The following is a 21,363-nucleotide window of genomic DNA, read 5'->3' as shown; positions in this document are numbered from 1 at the left end:
GGCCCAAATCTGCACCATGCTGTATTAGGTGTCTCAAGCATGAGAATGGTGTAGGTGCAAAATACTACTACAGAAGCCTTTCAACTGCAAAATGTGTTAGAACAGAGAACAGACTGGGATGGAAAACGGCCCATAGCAAGCAGACTGCTAGGATATCCTAGGGATTGCAAAAAGCAATTGTCTTTTTCACATTTTTAACTATTTCCAGCTATGACTGGCTTGGAGCAACTCTCTTCAACCAGCAATTTCCTGCCATTACAAACATCTATAATCTAACTACAGTATCAGTAACAGGCTGTTCATTGAGTGCTTACCTTCATTCAAAGCTGCTTCAGAGGAATCACTCTCCTGACACAAAAGTACTTCAGTCCTGTTTGTGCTGGGCCTGGAAGGTATTGATGAAGGCCCTCCCAACCAAAGAAATTGCCTGGAAAACAAAACAATAAAAAAGAAAATATAATAAATACAGAAACTGGGGAGTCACAGCAACTATGCAAATACAATTCAGACCCTGGGAGATCAACTTTATTATTGGAAACCAAATTTTAAAGACATCTGAAATAAAAGAGAATGAATGCTTTCCATTGCATCATCACAAATAGATGTCTTGCTTTAATACTTTCCTCTTTCAAGACTTCTTATCAAAAAAATTTAAAAAGTCACAAGTTTCATTTTTTTCACCAATACTTCTGTATTACTACCACTTTTTAAGGGAAAAAAAAAAACAACAACAACTATGGATTCTTCAAAAAATAGATTTGTTCCATTTTATATTAAAATGGATCCACTGCATATACAATGTTCATCTGCACTTTTATCTTTACTAGGTACACTTTGTGCCTAGCATCTGTGAGCATTAAAGGAGAAAGCATATCTTCAAAGTAGAAACAAGACTATACTTTATTTCTGTATCTGTCATTATTGATCTGAGCTAAAAGACAGTCACTTAAACTCTTCAGGAAACAGGTTCTCCATATGAATATATGGATATATGAATATATATTTCTCCAGGGGAGAATAATCCTGAATCACCCTAGTGTTTTTCAGTTACTTAGTTACTATTCATAAATGGCTTTACAACCCTTGCAGAGATGATTCAGGAGACTACAGACTTATACCATTTTCAGTAATTCATTTAAGCATATAACCTGTGACTAACAAGTCAGAAATATTAAATGAGTCTTGAAACTAAAAGTCTTGCTGAATAAGGGCACTACATGAAGTGTCCAACTAAAATACAGACATTAAAAAAATTTGCACCACTAAGGGAAATTTGTTCCATTAAATATAACCTGATACCTTAACACATCTGGCTCAATAGATTGTGAGGCAAGCTTCTCAAAAACTCTCGTGAGGGGCAGATGCAGTGGATGGCTCTCATCGCGGAAGGCATCCTGACAGGAAGTTATGATAGTGCTCAGCAAGCCAGAACCACACATCACCTGGCGGCTCTTCTCTGACTTCACCAGGGACTGGATATGATCAACCACAGCACACTGGATTTCCTGAGAAAGCTGAAAGACACAGAACTGAGGTCAGTGACCTGGAACTAAAACTGTACATGGTGACTGCATTTGTTTTTGCAGTTGCTGAGTCTCTGGGTACAAAAATTTGGCCCAAAAAGATGCCTCTAAGGCCCTGAGGCTCAAGTGCAACTGCATGGCTGTTCTATAAAACCATGCACCTGAGCAGTCTGGATATATCCACAGCTGAGTAACTGTTCAGCTACCCACAGCTGAGCTTTCTGGAAACACCACTATGGTAGTGAGGGATGTCAACAATCACCCTTCATGCAAAAGAGGGAAATGCCATCAAAGGCAGGTTATTAGGCATAATTGCCAAGACCAACACAGTTACTCAGAATATATTTAACATGGGGAGTCACACTGACATGATCTGCTCTTCATTCTAAAAGCACTGTTGTTCAAATAAAACTGCATTTAGCAAACTCCTGAAACACAAACACTTGTCTACATATTTTGCTGAATTGATGCTTTACTTCACTACTGGTTTTGATACCTGAGGAGAGAGTTCTTCAGATAATCTTTTCTCCTGTCTCAGACCATTCATTTCCAGTGACATAAGATTCAATGTGCATCTAATTACACACGGTAATCTTCCACCAGACTAAACCAATATCATACTTCTTCTAATGGGAGGAACTTATTTCTACTGTGTATCAAAGCATCAGTAACTTTTTGGAACTTTAAATTATTTACACCATTTTTGACTGGATGAAGGAAAGTGTCTGCATCCAGCCATGAGAAAATAGAAAAAAAATATATAAAAAAATAGTACAAGTCTTTATTAAGCGAAACTACTGGTTTACTCCAAAATAAATCCAATAAAACCATAATGGCATACAAAACATTGATTGTTTTCGTTAGCTTAGCAGCTTTGTCAATACCACTATTGCCTTGTTTTGAATAAAATGTGCTGTTTTCATGGATCTTAGTTCCAGTAAAATGAGATACCAGTGGAAATACTAATGGTGGCCAGGAAACCAGGCTGTGTGTTTCTATGTGCATGGATTGATTTTCCTAACACACACCACTTGCACCATGTGAATCAGGATATTGAAGGTGCAATCACAATGCAGTTGGGCTCACAGCTCTGCCTCAAATTTGAGTCTAAAGGGCAAAATGTCACCTAGCAATTTGCCTAGTCTGCTTAAGTAGTTCCCAGATTCCTGCTCCTAAGAGCCCATAGTTGCAAAACTTGGTAGTTGAATTCAATTCATTGTTACTCTTCTTCAAAATGATTATGTGATGTGAAAGATGACTAAGAACTTTGAACCTTCATTGGTGGGGGTTAGCTTCAAAAAGATTTTCAATTTTCTTAGGATTAATAATAATACATCAATAACTGAGTGCACAATTGGAAAAAGAAAACACTTTTCAACCTTGGAGCACCTCTCAATTGAAAAGCTATCAGCCCTTCAAAGAAATTAAGAATTAAGTTCTAACAGCACAGTTTTAATTTTACTAGGCAAGAAGATTTTTCAGTAAGTTTGAAATGTCTCAGGGCTATACATTATGCCTTCAACAGAAAAAGGTAGATACCCATGCGTTTAAAATCCATTGGTGATAAAGAGATTGGGTCTACTTCTGCAAATCACTTGTACATTTTATCCTTTAAAATATTATCAAAAATAAATCATTCCAAAATTTGCCACAACTAAAACTTCTTATGCACAGTTCCCAGCAGCAAGCACATTCCCATTCTATCACAACATTTTGCTGATTAGCTCTCACCCACTGGCCTTAGCAAACTAAACTTACTTCGTTAACAGTCTGCATAACCTGATTTTACAAACTCACACTATAACTCGTGCCCATAGGCTCCTTGCAAGCATACAGGGGGGGACACACGACAAGACACTGTGAAGCCTTCCTTATATGAATACCAGGGATGTTGTTGCCTTCTAGACAAAATATACTAGCAGATTATTGACCATTTAAAATTAGCCAGTGAAACCTTTTTGTAATGTTAAGAATCCCTTTGTTAATTCTGGTGGCCTGACAGACATCTTGGTCACCACGTTACATTTATTTTCAGTACGTTTTTATACCAACGGAATCAGCTGAATGCAGTGTCTTTAATTTTTCTAAGCTACTGTGTAATGTTAAAATGTGTTTGTCAGCTGCTCAAAAGGAATGTGAAGCTGTCTCTCTCGTCGCTCCATAAATTATAGGATTGCATGAAAAACAAGACAAAGTAGAAAATGATCTTCAGTACAGTGAGTCAGGAATTCTGGACTGAGTCCCTACATCTTCAGACAAAGGTATGCTACCAAGATTTTAGGATAACTTCAGAGACATTGACTGCTTTTTAAGGAGAAAGTGCATGGCAAGAGAAATGGTACAAATAAAATGACAGGCTGTAGGACTGGAAACACAGTAGGAAAATTGCTCAGTTACCAAGCTTCAGAAGCTGCTCTATCAATGAACAAGCAAACTTCTTACTAAAAGCCCGAAAATAACCTTGAAAAACAACATGTAGACAGGCTATACATTCAAAATAAATAAATAAATAAATAAATAAATAAATAAATAAATAAAATGAAAGCTGTGCTGTAATCAGAATAGCTTCATCAAAGAAAAATCCTCCAGGGGACAAGGCTGAAGCAAAGCTTGCAGAAAAATGCTCAGGAGAAAGAGCTGACCTTCAGCTGCCAACCCTGGCTGGAGAACCTGCTGCCAGGGTGTTTGTGGTCCCCTTCTCCTACCAGGGCTCTGCTCTGTTCTCCCTTTCTCCCAAAGCCTTGGTAGTGAAATCCAAAAGGAAATGAAGCTCTGGCCAAAGAGCTGAGGAATTTCCCTGCACAGCTAACTCACTGCAGTAGTTCAGGAATTCGGTGTGGTATTAACATTTACATTAGCAGTACTATCATTAATAGGGGTCTAAAGGCTGACAAATCTCAAGTGTCACACAGCCTTCTGCAGGCCATATCTAACAGTGTCAGAGACCTGTTAGGGTCAGAATGAATTACATTTTTAGGAAGCGTAAATATTTGGAAAGTGTTATGTTCTTAACATCTGCAATAAGAACAACTTGCTTTGGTTAACTTTGAGACATGGAGAAAGGGATAAAAGACTTCTTTCTAATAAAGTTGCTAAGTCCTTATTGAACTGTTTTAGTTTTACAACAGTGAATATGACAACAGTTCATCGTAGAAGAGACATGGATAAATAGGACAAATCTAGCTGTGGCAGAAAGAATATTATTTAGCAAGAGTGTAGAGTATAAATAATTTACATAATGAATGATGTGATAGTTTTGTTGTGATTCTTTTTGTTTGTTTGTTGTTTCTGTTTGGTTGGTTGGTTTTTGGTCTGCATTCACAAGAAAACCCAAGAAACAAGCCAGGAAGATGAAGCAGAACTGAATCATGCTTTGATTCTCTTTTACAAAGTTCTTTCCTTTCTCCTCCTGGCCTTGTGAGATCTAGGAGCTTTCCTTATCTGACATTGCAAGCAGAAAATATCTGGCATAACACTTGGAAATCTAAAAGTCGTGTTTCCAAAATGCCAGGCAGGGAGGAGATACGTCCAAGGGGAACTTTTAAAGTAGAATAAACTATGAGTGTCCTGAGCCACAGAGTTAAAGTAGAAGTTAACCTGTCTGACTTGTACTTAGTCTTCGAAACATGCGGTAATGCCATCATTTACCAGTGAACAGGGAACATAAAAGGTAAATTCTGCCTTGTATATTGTTAAACTGTACGTAGTTTGATGGGAACTGGCTTAGATGTACTCACCCTATGTATGAACATGAGCAATAACCTCTAAACACTGACTACTGACTCAAAGACTGTCTCTTGGGGCTTTTAAGGCTTTTAAGAAAGTGTTCATACCCATATGACATTCAAATCATTTTTGATCATGTCTAGGAATGTCAGCAATACACAACCACAAATCTGTTCTCAGCTTTTACTTGTCATTTTGGACAGTCAGAAAAAATGGTTGAACTGCAAGACCATCTGTTTTGCTGTCTCCTACTGCTTTTTCTATACCTACATGCTCAGCGTTGCTTCAGCCCATTACTGCTTAGGTCTGACAAAGGTCACCAAGCAGCAGAAACTTTGGCAGGAAATGGATATTATTTCTGAGGGTCAGAGTCAAAGTACATTAATTTTATTGAGTTCCATTAACGTTTCTGTAAGGGCTGTACTTTCTCATTGCCATTTCTGTGAAAGCAAAAGATTTGCACATGATTTGCACATTCTGAAGATTTTTTCCAGATTAATTCCAAATATATTTGCCTAAAAGATCAATTATAGCTCTAAAACAAGTTGAAAGAGATGAGCTACTAACTGTTCTTCACCATTGCTCCTAAAAAAAATATGCTATTTGACTCAGTCCTAACCTCAGAGCAATAAAATCCTTTGGATTTTTAATTTAAAATTGAATGAAAATCATCAGCAAGAAAGCTCTATCCATAAAGAAATTACTTAATCTCTCTTAACTGTCAAACATTGCAGCACTAAAAGAAAGAACAGCGCTGTTTGGTAGAGGGAAATTCAAAGGGTAATTCCTTCTTCCTTCACTAAGTCACTTAGTTCCACCTGTTGCATCAGTTCTTGCCTGACGTGCATTTTCCAAGGAATTCATTTCATAAGGGTTTGTGCAGTGACATGCATTACAAGGAAAGGTATTTAAGTCCAGCTGTTTCACTACCTGGTAGCATGAATGAGCTGCCCAAACTATGAGACACAAAGTTCCAATCATTCTCTCACCTGCCTTTAAACAGAACTACCAAGAAAATCTTATTTCCTCTATCCTTTTTGTGGCTCATTTGATGAAAAAATCTTCAGGACATGTTAATTCCTACTCCAAGTCTAAGGACCCGATGTAACAGTAGTCTCAATTTACCCAATGCAATCCTATTCACAACAGCAATACTAAACAAGCAGTATCAACAATAATTTCTTGTTGGCTAAGAAAAAATGAGCAAGAAATTAAGGAAAAAGATGAAAGCAATTAAATACATGACTGAAGTATCTCAAATTTGTGCTCCAGTCCTTCAAATTTTTAAGAACACTGCCATCTACTGAGGATCTGACAGATTATCGCACAACTCAGCCATGAGCCAACTCAGATTCACTCACATTCTTGAGGGCATTCTCTCATCCAATTAACCATTCTACTTGTTTATCAGGAATTAATTACTGTAATTATCAACATTTCAATAGCTGCTGCCTTGGTTCTGCTACACAGAGTTAGGACGTGCTGGCAGTTATTTGCACTCCCATCTTCCATAGTTCTGGATGAACAATCTGGTTTTATTTCAATCCCTCTGTACATACTTTAGCCATATTTGAGTATTTAAGACAAGATAGCAGATGCAATGTAGGCAATATACTTGTTCAGAGTGGGTGTGTGTATCGGAGGCCAGATGAAGCAAAACAGAGTCTAAATTAATTGTAAGCTTTTGGACTGTTAGACCTAAAGAGCCAGATTGTTCTGGTTGCTAGATCAATTAGCAATATTTTAACAATTTTCAGTGAACTGGTTCTGTTCATTCTTTGTCAATGTTTATCTGAATTTATAACAGAAATCAAAGCCCAACTCATCCAAGATTGCAAACAAAAGCCACACACACAAGACACAAAGACACAGGTAGAAAACACTGATTGTTTTGAACCAAATTCACAAAGACCCACTCTCAGACTCACCTGAGAATGTCCCTCTTTGTACAGCTTTGGTAGCAGCCTCACCATAACACAGACAGCACCTGGATGTGCAATGACACAGTCTCTCATTTCCCACCTGTAGGAAAAAGATGCATAGGACTTATAATTATCATTAAAAGCAGCAAGGAGGTTATAACCAATGTTCCAGCAGAGTACAGTAGTAAACCTGCCTAGCAGCAACCAGGCTTGGCATTTGAAAATGGAGAAAATTTGAAAATGTCTCAGCAAAAAATGCAGATGACCTGGAGCAGATGGGAGCCTCCCAGGAGTAACAAGGATGGGACATAACCTGCTCATGATCTCACGTGTCAGGAACCTGCAAGTTAAAAGACGTGCAGCAGCTTCTTTAAATAAACTTTACCTTTGAAGGTACCTGAAGTACAGAGAACAGACAACCAGAGGTCTCCGTGTGGCATCAGCCCAGAGGTACCATATATTTTTTATTTCCAAGCAGTTTGTAACTTTGGTCAGATAGTAACTTCAGGGCTTTCAAACCAAAACAGCAAGATGAAAAGATGAAACAGCCCTGATGAAATCAGCACGCCACCCTTCCCTTCTAACACCAGAATCTACTTAAACAAGTAAAAGAAAATTATGTATCTGCGCTTCCCCACCAGTTTTCATTTTGACCATGCATCACTTTTGCACACTCAGGCACAGGAAAGAACTGAGGCATCAAAGTTACCACAGAGAAAACTTGCTTATGCCATGATGCAGGCTAGAGGTCAGATGTACCTCTAAGAGGCTTCATAGCAGTAACTCTACTCCAGGCACTGCATGTTCATCAGTATGTTCACAGAATCATCAGCATTTCTGGGTGCACCTCTGAACTGGAGCTGTGATGTGCACTGTTGGAAACATCTGTCCCAAAAATAATTCATGAAGAAAGCCCAGGCAACATCTAACATCCATCCTTGGATGGAAAAAATAAGGCAAAATATGCTTTACAGTCTATATAAATCAAAGGGTGTAAGTAAAAGAGGGAGCATAACAAAATAAAAAAAAAAAAAAAAAAATTGTACAAGGGACCTGAAAGAGGATAAAATGCTGTAATTAACACCTGTTAGCCATGTCCAAAAAAGGCTTATCTGATACATCACAGCAGCAAGTAATGTGTAGCACACTGCCACACAGTGACAAATAATTCTTACTGCACCCTCAAGGAAAATTCCAAACAACACTTTCAAAGCAGGTGCTTATTTGCTGCATTTTCTGTGTAATCAATCAAAATCAGATCTGGTATAAATACCTAAGAAAACAGTGACTCCAGTGTCCCTGACCAGCATCACACTGCTCCCCTGTCAGCTCCGGACACTCACTCCCTTCAGGAATACCAGATAAACATATCCTATCAGTCTTATCTCCATCCCTCTCTCTGGTTTTCCAAGAGGCCTTGGTTCTCTGGCTTGTTTTTAGCAGAAAATCTGCCTCCACACACTGCATCCTCACCCTTGCAAATATCCCAGCTTCAGGGCTACCCAGTCAGCCCCAGGATACCACCCCCTTTACCCCATCACTATCACTATGTGGATCCCAAATGCACTCTGCACTGACTGTTACTTAACAGCAAGACAAGAAAGAGGGCCTGGGGACAAAATGAGATGCCACAAAGAACCTGAAGAGCCATTAACATAATCTGTGCCATGGCAGCTGCAGCAGCCATTCTGCTGGGGTGGGCACAAAGGGAGGCTTTCCTCCCAAAGAGAGAGCACCCTCACTAACACAGCTTGCAGCAAGCCATCTCAAATCCCCAGCAGCAAAAAAAAAAAAAAAAAAAAAAAAAAAAAAAAAAAAAAAAAAAAAAACACAGGAGGTGGTTCAAACAGTAACACAAGAGCGGGAACACAGAGGGCCATTTTTCAGACAGGAATTGAAGGGTGAATTCCCCAGTTACCCAGCAGCTTAGCAGCATCATTCACCACAGGACAGCATAAGAGGCTAGAATATTAACTAGTTAAAATGTTGATATTCCCGTGTCTGAGTCACAGGCTCCTAGAACTACCAGATCACCTCCTTTCCCCCTCTCCGGGGGATGCTAAATCCATGTCACAGGACAGGGCATCACAGGCCACCTACACCGGCTGCACTCAAGTTCCTCCTTTCAAACTGCATAGCTCCATGCTGAAGCCTTTTTCAGGAGGAAGTGAGAGTGTGGATTACAGCTAGGAGGAAGCTGCATAAGGGGAACCACAGGCTTGCGGGAATGGTGGGAACTTGGTTTCTTAGTTTTATTTTCAGAAAATTTACTGCTGGAAAAGGATACAGGCTGTATGTCATGAAAATTCACAGCTTGCTAGAATATGTTCTGCTGTTTGCATACACTGATGACTGAGGACTAGTCTAAAACAAGAGCTGAAGAAATCTCCCAGTTATAAGCACTGCACTCAAACTTTTTAGCTGTAACTCCAGCCAGAAACATTTTTGAGAAAAAGACTGGGAGATCCAAGATAAAGCTGCAGACATAGGAAGGGGCAGATCTAACAAATTATGAAATGCAAATAATTTAGAACTGATTCACAGCTGACAGCTACATCGATCTCTGGTGTAGTCTTTCCTTCTTGACATGCTCCTCTATATCTGGCATGCAGCATGACTATTCCTTCCCCAGCTTTCTCTATTTAAGCTGTACAGCTAGATGAGCCAGCGTGTGCATGTGTGGGCACACACCTGGGCACTCATACGTCTGGGAGCATTTAAAATAATTTAAAAGCTTTCATTTTTAATGTATCAGGTGACTGGAAACAGCTTCTCACATCATAAAAAAATAGTCAGAATTGATTGAGGAATGTTCAAGCAGAGACTAATTATGAGTTGCAAGTCCCAACAATCCTCCTTAGAATCCAGTCCTGGTCACACATTGCACGTGCCAGAACCTTCAGCTCTAACTGTGCAACTCTCAAGCTTCTGTGATCCACTGCTCTACTAAAAACGTATGCCCACCATACACCAAACGTTTACCACCATACACCTTTCAAAAAGACATGATTTCTGCTGTCTTAAGGCCTGGGACTTGGGACTGTATGACTGAGTTGTTTGGTCTAGGGAAATTTTGCCACACCCTGCCTCAGTTTACTACCATATAAAATGCAGATACCAGTCTTACTATTATATTTCCTGTAGTAAAATCAGGACTTACTTCTCTTCAGGGTTTTCCCATAACCTGTATGCTGAGGCAGGTAATTTGTTGGCTAATCTTTTGAAAGCAACAGGATGTTCGTCTTGAGCTTCAGGTCCCTCCTGATCATCTATTGATGGCTCACCCATCTCTGGCTTTATCTCTTTGAAGTAGCTCTCCAGATGGAGAGTTCCTTTGACCATATGATCAAGAAAATTCAAAATCCATATGCAGTTCTTCAGCCATGCTGGGAAAGGTTCTGAGGAGCAGAAAGCTGCATCCAAGAATTCTGCAAATGTCCTTTTCTTCTCAAGGCTCAGAGGGATTTGCCATTCTCTTTGTGTCCAGAAACAACCAAGTGACCCAAGATCCTCTGCCATCTTTTCAAAGAGGCTGTTCCTCTGAAAGAAGTCACTGTTTACAGGGTCCAGGTGCAGGGCTGCTGTTATCCCCTGAAGTGTGTAGAAAACAAGCTCCATTATGCGATTCTGTCCAACTGCTGCCCACAGCCCAGACGGAGGGTCCTGCAAGGCACCTTCCATGTCTGAGAGAAGAGACAGGAGTCCATTGAATCCACTGCAAGTTCTGAAAGCTGAATGACTTTTGGGACTCTCCAATATTCTCAGGAGTGACTATAAACAGTGGGAAGAAAGGAAACAAAAGAAGTACTTAAAAGAAAGGGCAAAAATAAGAATATTTTAAAATTCCTGAAAGAATTTCTGCATTACTTAGCTTAGCCAGTTTGGCCAGAGATATTGTTTCAGACCTTTGGCTAATCTCTGATGAATCTTCTCAGACACTTTCAAGAAATCTTGAGATGAAAAAAAAAAAAAAAGTGACAAAGCATAGCCCAAAGAATACAGCAAGCAGTAGGCTCTCCTCATTAAGAAAAGCAACAACAATTCCCATTCTCAGTAGAGTTATTTTTAAAGTTTGCACAACATTTTAGAAGAAAAACAACCATGAAGAGTCAAATCCAAAGACAATGAAGTTCTTAGGTTTTCTCTAACTTCTGCGGGCTTAAAGCAGGATATAAGTGAATGTCACTTGACAATATTACACAGGTATAAAACCCAACCTATTCTACTTGTAAATCTGAAATGGTATGGGCTTGCCATTGCAAAACAAATCTAGCAAAGATGTTAAGAGTTACAGCAGTGGAAGTAAAGTCAGTGGGAAAAAAAAAAAAAAGAGGTTGTGAGAAAGCAGTCTGGTGTATTTGAATGCAATCCACCCCAGGTTTGGGAGATGGTCAACAATTTGTTTTGTAAAGATGATGCTCTTTCAGGCACTGGGGACCTTTGAAATTTGAGTCGGTATCTTTTCACATTGGAAAGAAGTTCACTTTACAACCTGCTGAAGAGGAACAGTTCTAACAAGTGTTTCTTCCAGTAACAGGATCTAGGACTGTAAGAAAAGGTTGCCAGAACTAGAGGGGGAAGGGAAACACCGTTACTGCCAATCAATTTTGTATGATAATGCATCAAACCAGGCAGAGACTTCTGAACAGGGAGTAAATTTAATAACTCAAGAGTTGAAGTTATCAGGATGGCTTTAACACATTTCAGAGAAGGTCAACAGTAACAACATTTCCTCCAGCTCTAATTCAGTTAGAATTTAATCGCCTATGAGTTAGTATTCCTCTGTCTTGAATCTATGAAACTGATGTCTGCTGGAAACCCCCTAACTCAGTTAACGTTAACAGAATTCATTTCACATTCCATTATTTGTTATTCCTCATAATTGTCCACGTGCCACTCTGGAATACGGCGGTGCTAATTACATTTGGGCTCAGGCTTTAACAGCTAAATATATATTAGCAAATCAATCTGAATTTGTGTATAACACAATCACAGTCCCAATGGAAGCAGATAATAAATTCATTTGCTTACATTATGTTTTAATACAGTTATCATTTGTCAGGATTAGACATCGAAGCTGCATTTATTTTCATATTAGTTTGGACACTGCACTCAACTTCTCCACAAACATTGTTAAACTTTACTGTTTCAAATCAAAGCTATAAAAAGTGACAAAATTTAAAGTAACATGGTTCTTTTATCACAAAAACAGCTGCTATATTGTGCTAAAAGGTGAATTCTGTTCACACCTGGTAGAGAAGGCAGAACGAAACTTTAAATCAATTCTTACAGTACTGCTGCTTTTCAGTTTCATGTTTATGACCTAAACCAGAAGCACACTGATTCTTTCCCCTGCTTCAGTTGCTTATGGATCTGATCCTCCATAAACATCCATAATAATCCTCCTTACAATGAACTCACCTCTGTTTTTCCCCTAACACTAGTGTATACAAGAGATTACCAAATTAAGGACAGCAAAGCTACAAACCTTCGAAATGTATCAGAATCAAGCTGTTCCACCTCATGCCTACCCTGCCCCCTCCAATCTTACTCTTTTACCTCTTCCCACATCCTCCTTCCACATCTCCATTTTCATTCATATTTGTTTGCCCTTTCTCTGTCATATTACATATAACTGCACATACAATGGTGTCCTAATATTTGCCACCTCCATTTCTCTGTCCTTTGTTATTATGTAAGTTCATGGTATTTCAGTCTGATACTGAAGGAAGGTGCTGACCCCACAGACGGCCCCCACTAAAAGTCAAAGTGCCTAATCTACCAGAATCAAAAACTGGTCCGTAGCTCCTTCCTCTTCAGCACTTACCTTCCTGGAAGAACACAGTACGGAGGAAAGATTACGAGCAATTTGCCACAAGCCAAGCAGTTTCCAAGAAAACAACAACCAACTCGGAATCCATGTTAATTACCTTCAGCAGATCTAGTTTCAGATTTAGTTCACCTTGTGTAGAAGAACAGAGGGCTCCAATAACAATGCTCATATATTCTTCATAGTTGATGACTGATAGCTGCTCCAAGATGCTAAGAGTAGCACTCCTGTAGCACTCATCATCCAAAAATATCTTGATGTATGGCACCATTCCATAGTCCTTTAAGACAACTGGGGAAAAATACAGTATAATTTGTTACTTAAAGTATCCTTTGTCTGTAGTTTTTAGAAGCAGATTTTCAGTGTTGGTGTGCAGTGCCACATTTCTACAAATACAGCGCGAGAGGGAAGAAAGAAAAGATTGTTAAGCTAATGGACACAAACTGAAGAGGACAAGAGGGGATAAAATCACAGGATGATCACAGTCTCTAACCATCAGAGATGACAGATTCCTAACTCAGTAATGCAAGAAAAGGTGCCTAATTAGTTTTCAGCTTAAACGTTCCTTTAGTTTATGAAGGAGACTTGTTTGTGAGGCAGTTTGTGATGATACATTTGCATTGTGTAAGATGCTGCAAATGACGAGTCTAGAATTCAAGAGTGAATTAAATGAGTGGATTCCAGTATTCAGAAGATTGTTTTTACTCCTGTATTACTACATTTTACTATGTTCCACAAGACTCCCCACACAAATCTCTCTTAATTGTGCCAATACTGAACGTACGAGTGTGACCCATCATGTGTCTGATCAAGATTTCACATAATAGACACTATAGAAGAAAACAAGGATGAACAAACAATACATAAAACTTTCACACACAATTTTGTTTTCCATGAGTAAAGTTTAATCTTGTGTGTAAATGTTTTAGGGTCATCCACATGGATGAGGGAAGTAGCGCAACTACCAGGGTAAGTCTCTTTGTGGAGAATGTGGATATCTTTACCGTATTTCTGGTGTAACACTGTCATCCCTACACTTCTCACTGAAGCACAAAAGCCAGAAAGTTCATTGGTGCTCCTATGAAGAGGCATCATGGCCATTTATCACCAAGTCTCACAAAGGCAATGCAGTCATGTCATTTCTTACCAGTATTCCTTACAGACCCCAGAGTAAGTGCAGCCACCATCTTCAGCATGACAGCATTTAATTCCTTCTCGGTGCTTTCTTCTGGAGCAGGCAGATGGGTTCCAGCTGTCAGTGTATTAGAAGTAGTAATAAAATTTTACAAGGTGTGGTTAACTGTAGCTAAACTATCTTAAACCAAAAAAATAAAACCAATTCTCCAAATTCTAGTTCAATCAAATATTATTTGCAGACTACTTGAACTCTAAAGTGAGCAGCAAAGTCTAGCAATCAGGGTTTAGTCTGGAATTGGGAAACACAGGTATGACTCTAGGCTCTGCATCCCAAACCCTTGCATAACTATAGACAATAATAGTAATAGCTATGATTCTACTTCCCACTTATATAGCTGATGTAAAGTGACCTGTTTAGTAATACCTAGCAGGAACACACACAAATAAAAGAACTTTATAGCTTCTGAGCTGCAATGTGAAAAAATATAGCAACAGATAGTAGTACATAAATAGCTAAACTAAAAGTGCAAAACAGAAAATGTCTGCATGTTTAAAGGCAAACATTTCCAGAATCAGACAGTGTAAGATAGGGCTTTTGTTTTGTTTTGTTTTAAGCTCTAAAGGTCCTGAAGTTTGCAGACAATTTCTAGAAACCAAGAGGGAATCAGTGACCCCTTCACACAGTGTGTTCCCACTTGCCCCTCTTCATTTTTTCATCTGAAGTTACAAATTACGTAGCTATTCAGTCATTCATTCTGTATAATTTACATCACTAGGTGATCTAAGGCAGTAAAATACACCGGCCAGCTGATAAACAGAAGATACACACAACTGTTCTTGGCAACTTATCTTGACACTCTAAATACTGTCATACAAAATTCTAACTCTCTGATACCAAGAACTCAAAGCTGAGTTTCCTTGCAGGTAATGGGCATTCACACGCTGGAACTTCTGTTGTAATTCATATTCTGTTTGTTGCTTAGAATAAACATATATAAATTATACAATTGTGTTTGCTACTCCAGAAGTTATACCTAGTACTTTGGGTACCTCCTCTGTTAAATGACTATTATAATAAAATTTAAAGGCATTTCCTGATGCATGCAGCAGAGGCATTTTTAACATGATTTAAAATAGTTTTTAAAAAAGCTTTTAAATACGTGAGCCTTTACCATAAGTCAGCTGTACCCTACAGCTACCACACATGGACCATTACCTTCCTGTCAAATAACTATATAGGAGATACCTGTATCAGATACCTGTGTCACTAGAATAGATAGTAGTAATTGTGAGTACTGTACGTACAAAATTCAAGAAACTGCCTTCCATCATCAGTCCTCAGGACTAAGTGCTGTTTTCAGAGGAACTAAGTTCTGTGGGAAGCTTTCATCCTCTACTATCAAGCTGGCATCTCAGAAAATCCCAAATCAAGACCAGTTTAGAAACGCAGAATGAATGGTACCCTTCCAGAGTAACTGACTTTACACTGGTAAAGAACAGTACATGAACTGTTTAGGATAGTTATATTTCATTTTGTTCACTAAGAATTCAGAGAGGACGTGGCTTAGTATGACAGAAACATCTCAAATTTAAAGTTAGGCCAGCTGGCTTCCAGACAGAAATCTAGCTACTCAGTATATTTTTAATTTCACTGTAGAAAGAGATGTATTCTTTCCTATTGATATGCTTTCCTCAACAGTCATCACCAATGACAGAAGTTGTACCTGACTTCCTCAGGATCTTGGCTTCTTTCCTCAAAAGTGCCAGCAGTAGGCCTAATAACCCTGAGTCCCGGAATATGTCGCTGAACAGTGGATCCTTCTTGGTCATGCTGAGAAGACACCGGAGAGCTGTTAAAGTGCAGATTGGCACTACATTTTCCTTTATCAAATACTGAACCTTCTTCAAAATTTCATGAGGGATGTAGGACAGGTCTAGCACTATTGACTCCACCAGTCTGAAAAATTGGACCTGGACTGGGTGTGGTTTGAAATGGATTATGTCAGTAAACTTGTTGATAGGTTGTAGTGTCCATTCCAGAAGAAAGAAATTCACCATGTTCCAGGCCCATATGGTACCAATTGCTCCTAATATTCTTCCACAAAGGTGCTGGTCATTACTTTTCTGAAAAATGGACTGCAACACCTGAAAAGCCTGGAGATTTTTCACTGTCATTCCTGCAAGAAAAACAGGTAAGATCCCCCTTTGTTTTTTTCTCCTTTTTAATAATAAATAGAATTGATGTTTTTATCTGCAAACACTTTCACTATTAATGTTCAATCACATCTGAGACCAGAAACAGGAATCCCATATACAAAGAGGGAGGCACATCCTCAACCTACAACCAGACCATCTGACTGGTATGGTCAGTTCACTTTAATGTAGGTAACATTCACGCTTGTACAACTTTAAGCATTTCCTCCCTCTTAAGAGGCATACTGAATAGATTTGGGGGCCCCCCCCCCCTTTTTTTTATGATCCACCTACATATCAACATGTATATACTGTACCAGAAGACCGTGTCCGTTCAAAATCAAAGTGTGGTAATTGCGGGTGTACAATATTGCCAGAAACTTTCAGTTCAGTTTTTCCACAGGTTGTAAGGCAAGTCAGCATGTCCAGAATCTCATTTAGATAGGGGTCTCCTTCATTTTGCTGTAACCCCTCACATCTAGCAACAAAAATTGGGACGGTCATGTGTTCATGCCTTAGTAATACAAACTTTTTGGACATAGCAGCACATACTGAATCAAATATGAGCATACCATGTCTCTCCTAGGTAATGAAATAGTTTGAGCTGTCACCCCAGATGTGTAATAGTTTAGACCTAAGACAGCAACTGTCAAAGGGCAGAGACATCTGCTTGTCATGCCATTCTATTCTGTACCACATAGAGAGGATTAATTCTTAATGAAAACTGCAGTATCTGGGCATGGGTTAGTGGCAGAGCAATAGATACTAGAAGTTAGGAAAATTTCTCAGAAAGAAAACAATTTTTTATAAGCAAAGAGAAGAATGGTGAGGGAAAATGCTAGCATTCAGTTTTAGCAGGGAAGAATGTGACCTGGTGGGGAAGAATATCCTGTAAACAGGATTTTCTTTATCTGAAGAACAAATTCCAAGCATCAGAAAGGAAGAAAAAGTTCAGTGAAATCTCTCTGCCTACCCTTTGCTGCCAGTATATGCTGGGAAGAGATAAAAAACTGAAGTCCTGAGCATCTGTATACTATTTCTGTCTCCCCAGCCTAGTTTTATCAGTTAAAAAGGGGTGAGACAGTCATAGCCCTTGCTGATCAAGATTATATGTTTCTTCCTTTATGTGGATAGATTTTCTTCAGAAATAACCATCTTTCAACACAACTTATTTAGAAGAGAAAGCTAGACACTCCATGGTAAATAAAGAAAATACTGCCTGAAAAGGAGACAAAGCTTCTTCCAATAGTAGGTCGGTAATTTTGTGTCCTGCAAAAAAATCATCAGAAATAATACCCACCTAGTTTGGATCCATGAATCCTCTAGATTCAAATTACAAATGTCTCCTAAGCCCGACATACTGGTCAGGGACCAAAGTTCTTTTGAGTGTTGGAGAAAAGGTACAGTTTAGGCAAAGCCATAATGGAAGAAACAATGTATTAAGAAGATCTGGAAATGCTCTCTTCATACAGTATTAAAGAAAAAAAAAAAAAAAAAAGAAAAGAAAAAAAAGCTAAGCGCTTCTGGGAAAATGGTATAACATTCTGTTCTGACCTAGCAAACTCACAGCTTGTTTAGGCAATGAGAATAACAAGGAGACTAAAAGATTCTGCTTTGTACTTTTGATTAGAATGACTAGTTTGAATTTAATCTGATATTTTCAAATTCATCTCAGTTCAGAATAACTTAATCTTTTTAGATATAAATTGGTGTGGATTTTTGTTTGTCTTCTGCACTGCAAGGAGATCTGTTTTCACTCCCTAGTTGAGTGTATTTCTGAATTAAGAGTTCGCCTTAACTAAAGCAAGGTTGGACTAGATGATTTTAGAGGTCTTTTCCAACCTGAATGGTTCTAAGATTCTAAGCATCTCAGATCCCTTCTAATCCTAATAATTGATGAAAAAACTTTGCCTTCTGTTTGGTAAGTCCCTACCCCACCGGTAAACTAACTTCTCCTACAGCTAATTTCTGTTATGGTTTCAGTAGGAGAAGTTATGAACTGCTTCCCCTCCTAAAATAGCAGTGAAAGACCTAACATCAGAGACTATTACTGGCTTTGCATCCACACAGGATTACTTATAAAACTAACATTTTAAAGCAGACCAACATGCCTTCTGAAAATGAAGTTTTACCATCCTCTAGAAATCAACAAAAAAGTTCAACACTTACCTGAGTAGAACTTTTAGCAGGAGTTGGTAGCCATCGTTATTTTCAAACTCTGTTAATAAAACTGATGATATGGGATAGGAATCTTTCACAAAGCACAAGATGATACTAACAGCTTCACACACATCACAAGCAGGTAGGGTATCAGCCAGTTTAAAGAGATTCTGAATAGCTATTTTAATGCAGTCCACAGCTATAGGAAAAAAAAAAAAAGGGCAGGAAAAAGCAGGCATTTAAGAACTGACAGTCAAACAAGTTTGAAGTTACTGACAAAAACAGAACAAGTTTTTAGCATTATTTCACAGTAAAATAGGAGCCAGTTAAGTCTTTCTAGAAAAAGAAAAAAGTTTTTAATGTCACAATCATCTCAGAGATGCTACATGCAGAACATTCCTGTTTTGAAAGCCAGTGTAGATTTCTTTGTTTAACTCACAGAAGCTGATTCACTCTCAGGAACATAAACATCCAGCCCACCCATCCAAATTCATACACAGTGAAGCCAGCTGCCTTAGAACAAGGTAAGTGGAGGCTGTCATATTTAATTGTCTTGTATGACGTCAGTCACACATTCTGTGCAGAACTGACGGATTAATTCTTTGGTTAATGAATCATATATACTGACGTATATGCATCTTGCTCTGAGCAAGGAAGCCTAGTCTTTCTTCTCTAATCTGATGGCTAGTCCTTTCAAGATACCTTCCAAATTCATAAACCATTCTGTACTCTTAGATCTATTACCCCTTTACTCCTCCGTCTCTCAATCTCATGCAGGAAATCAACTTTTTATTTATAAAAAATTGTAATAAAACCTATATGCAATGACAAGGAATACTGACAGTAAAGTGTGGAGTACAATTTATTAGAAGAAAAAAAGTTTTAAGATAAATAGTCTAGAAAGAAATGAGGATATAACTCACAACCAATCATGATATCATCCCCCCAGAAATACTGCTCCTCTGGCAGTGCCATCAACCTTGTATTTCAAATGTTGACGAGCCTCATATTACTGAAAAAAAGTTTTGTGCTTGTCTACAAGAGTGTGATCAGGTGGGATGGACCCTTGCCAGTAATTTTCTTTTTTGTGTGTGTGTAAAAATCCTCAGTTTGTAGATGTCTATCATCACTAAATAAAGCTCCTGTCTGGACAGTAAATAGCCCATGGTTTTCAGTTGACTGAATATCAGTTACTGTACAGATGAAAATCTATCCCAGGGTAAATTTTCTTGAGAATTCATTCAAGGACAACCATGAGGAAAAGAGAAGCCAAATTACTAAACCAAACCTTGTAGGTATAGGATGCTGTTTCTGGTCTGAGCCTTTGAAATTGTTCGCAGCACACGGCCTGTGGGTACTTTCCATGAATGATTACACTGGTTCCAGAGGGAAGCAGTTGCTATAATTAATGACTGAAGCTTATCAGCTGCCAGAAGTTCCTCTACACCTTGTTCCTCTCTGTACATGTTAAGCATTATCTGAAAAGAAAACCAAAATCAGTCACAGCAAACACCTCAACAAATACCTGGGAGACAGAGGCCAGCAGTAACCCAGCATGACTACAGCTGTACACATCCACTGAAAACCAAAGCAGCAAAAAACTCTGGGTGGGGTCACTGCAGAGCTTATAGGGGGACCACTGTACTATAGTATCGAAGCCCTCCTAAACATCTAAACACAGGAACTAAGAAATGAAAACTGGGTACAGGGAGCCAGTCTAACTGGAAGAAAAACAACAACAACAACAACAACAAACTCTGAATCAGTGGTTGTTCTATCCATCACCAATTTTTGAGCAGTTACATGAGGGAGAAAAAAAAAAAAATCAGTTTAGCTACTGATGCCAGAAGATAACATGCAGTGAAATTAACAATTGTAACTTCCACCAGGATATTTTTTGAATTTTTGATTTTTGAATAGAAGTCTTGTTGTTTTACTTAATAACAAAATAAGAGAAAACTGCATCATCTAGATTGTTTTATAATGCATCTGATACATGTTCAATGATTTTTCAGTCCTAATCTATTCTTTTCTTTGGACATTTGAATCACCACCGGTTCCATTCTGAAGTCTGAAAGAATGTGAGCACTTAGGGTAAAGAAACCAAGGGCAACTCACCTGAACAAGCATCTCCTGAGTTTGAGTCTCATTCTCACTTGTCTCTCCATCATCACTGGTTTTCTTCAGAGGAAAAGTAAAGAAAAGGTACAGGCACTGAATCAGAGCAGCCGGAAGGCCAGATCCAATGATGTTCCACAAAGTTCTCTAAGTAAGAAAAAACAAAATCAGCCCCTCCAGAAGCTGACTGCACTTTCCATATGTTTCTACGCACCAAGCGTAGTCTTCACAGGTGAACCAGATACCTAAATATTTTATTCTTAGGAGTGCTCAAGGCACTCCTCAAGGCACTCAAGGCTATCATGGCAATCAGATCATGGTTCTAGAGACCCACTTGGGAGAAGCAAACACACTGACCATGCATTGTCACAGCTGTTCCCAGGAATTCCCACCCCAGATCAAATACAGCTTTGACAGATGCTTACCATGTCCTGCATAAGCAGACCTACAGCTGATAACACCTGCAAACTAACTAGCAGCTAAAACAGCAGTAAACCCAGGGGCAGACAGTGCCTCCTTTATCATTAATTCACAGGACACCACAGAAGCCTGGTATGTTAAAAGCATAAATTTTCCATTCTATCCTTGACCCCAGCATAGCAGCAACTTAGCTATAATTCCTTTTCTTTTGCAACTCATTCAGTAAGTGCACAAACACTTCTAATTATAGCTTTTATAAATAGACACACTGCTTCTTCACAATGTTTCTCAGCACTTAGTTTCCTTCTGTCTCTACTAATGACTTTGTACAACT

General features: G+C 38.7%; 1 protein-coding gene across 4 annotated transcripts in view; it reads right to left on the bottom strand.

Annotated features, from left to right (window-relative positions):
• WDFY4 (WDFY family member 4) overlaps positions 1-21,363 on the bottom strand; it is a 134,196-nt gene that overhangs the window by 96,100 nt on the left and 16,733 nt on the right. For all 4 annotated transcript variants that reach the window (XM_035330291.1, XM_035330292.1, XM_035330293.1 and 1 more), the window contains 11 exons: positions 20,610-20,756; positions 19,780-19,969; positions 18,501-18,690; positions 16,649-16,809; positions 15,863-16,315; positions 14,149-14,253; positions 13,102-13,292; positions 10,332-10,942; positions 7,178-7,271; positions 1,300-1,514; positions 315-427 (listed from right to left, as the gene is read on the bottom strand). In XM_035330291.1, coding sequence (XP_035186182.1) covers positions 315-427; positions 1,300-1,514; positions 7,178-7,271; positions 10,332-10,942; positions 13,102-13,292; positions 14,149-14,253; positions 15,863-16,315; positions 16,649-16,809; positions 18,501-18,690; positions 19,780-19,969; positions 20,610-20,756 — 2,470 coding nt within the window. The remainder of the gene's footprint in view (positions 1-314; positions 428-1,299; positions 1,515-7,177; positions 7,272-10,331; positions 10,943-13,101; positions 13,293-14,148; positions 14,254-15,862; positions 16,316-16,648; positions 16,810-18,500; positions 18,691-19,779; positions 19,970-20,609; positions 20,757-21,363) is intronic.

This window comes from Oxyura jamaicensis, chromosome 6 (assembly GCF_011077185.1).
Source record: "Oxyura jamaicensis isolate SHBP4307 breed ruddy duck chromosome 6, BPBGC_Ojam_1.0, whole genome shotgun sequence".
Classification (NCBI taxonomy): Eukaryota; Metazoa; Chordata; class Aves; order Anseriformes; family Anatidae; genus Oxyura; species Oxyura jamaicensis.
This window is presented reverse-complemented; position numbering and strand designations above follow the sequence as displayed.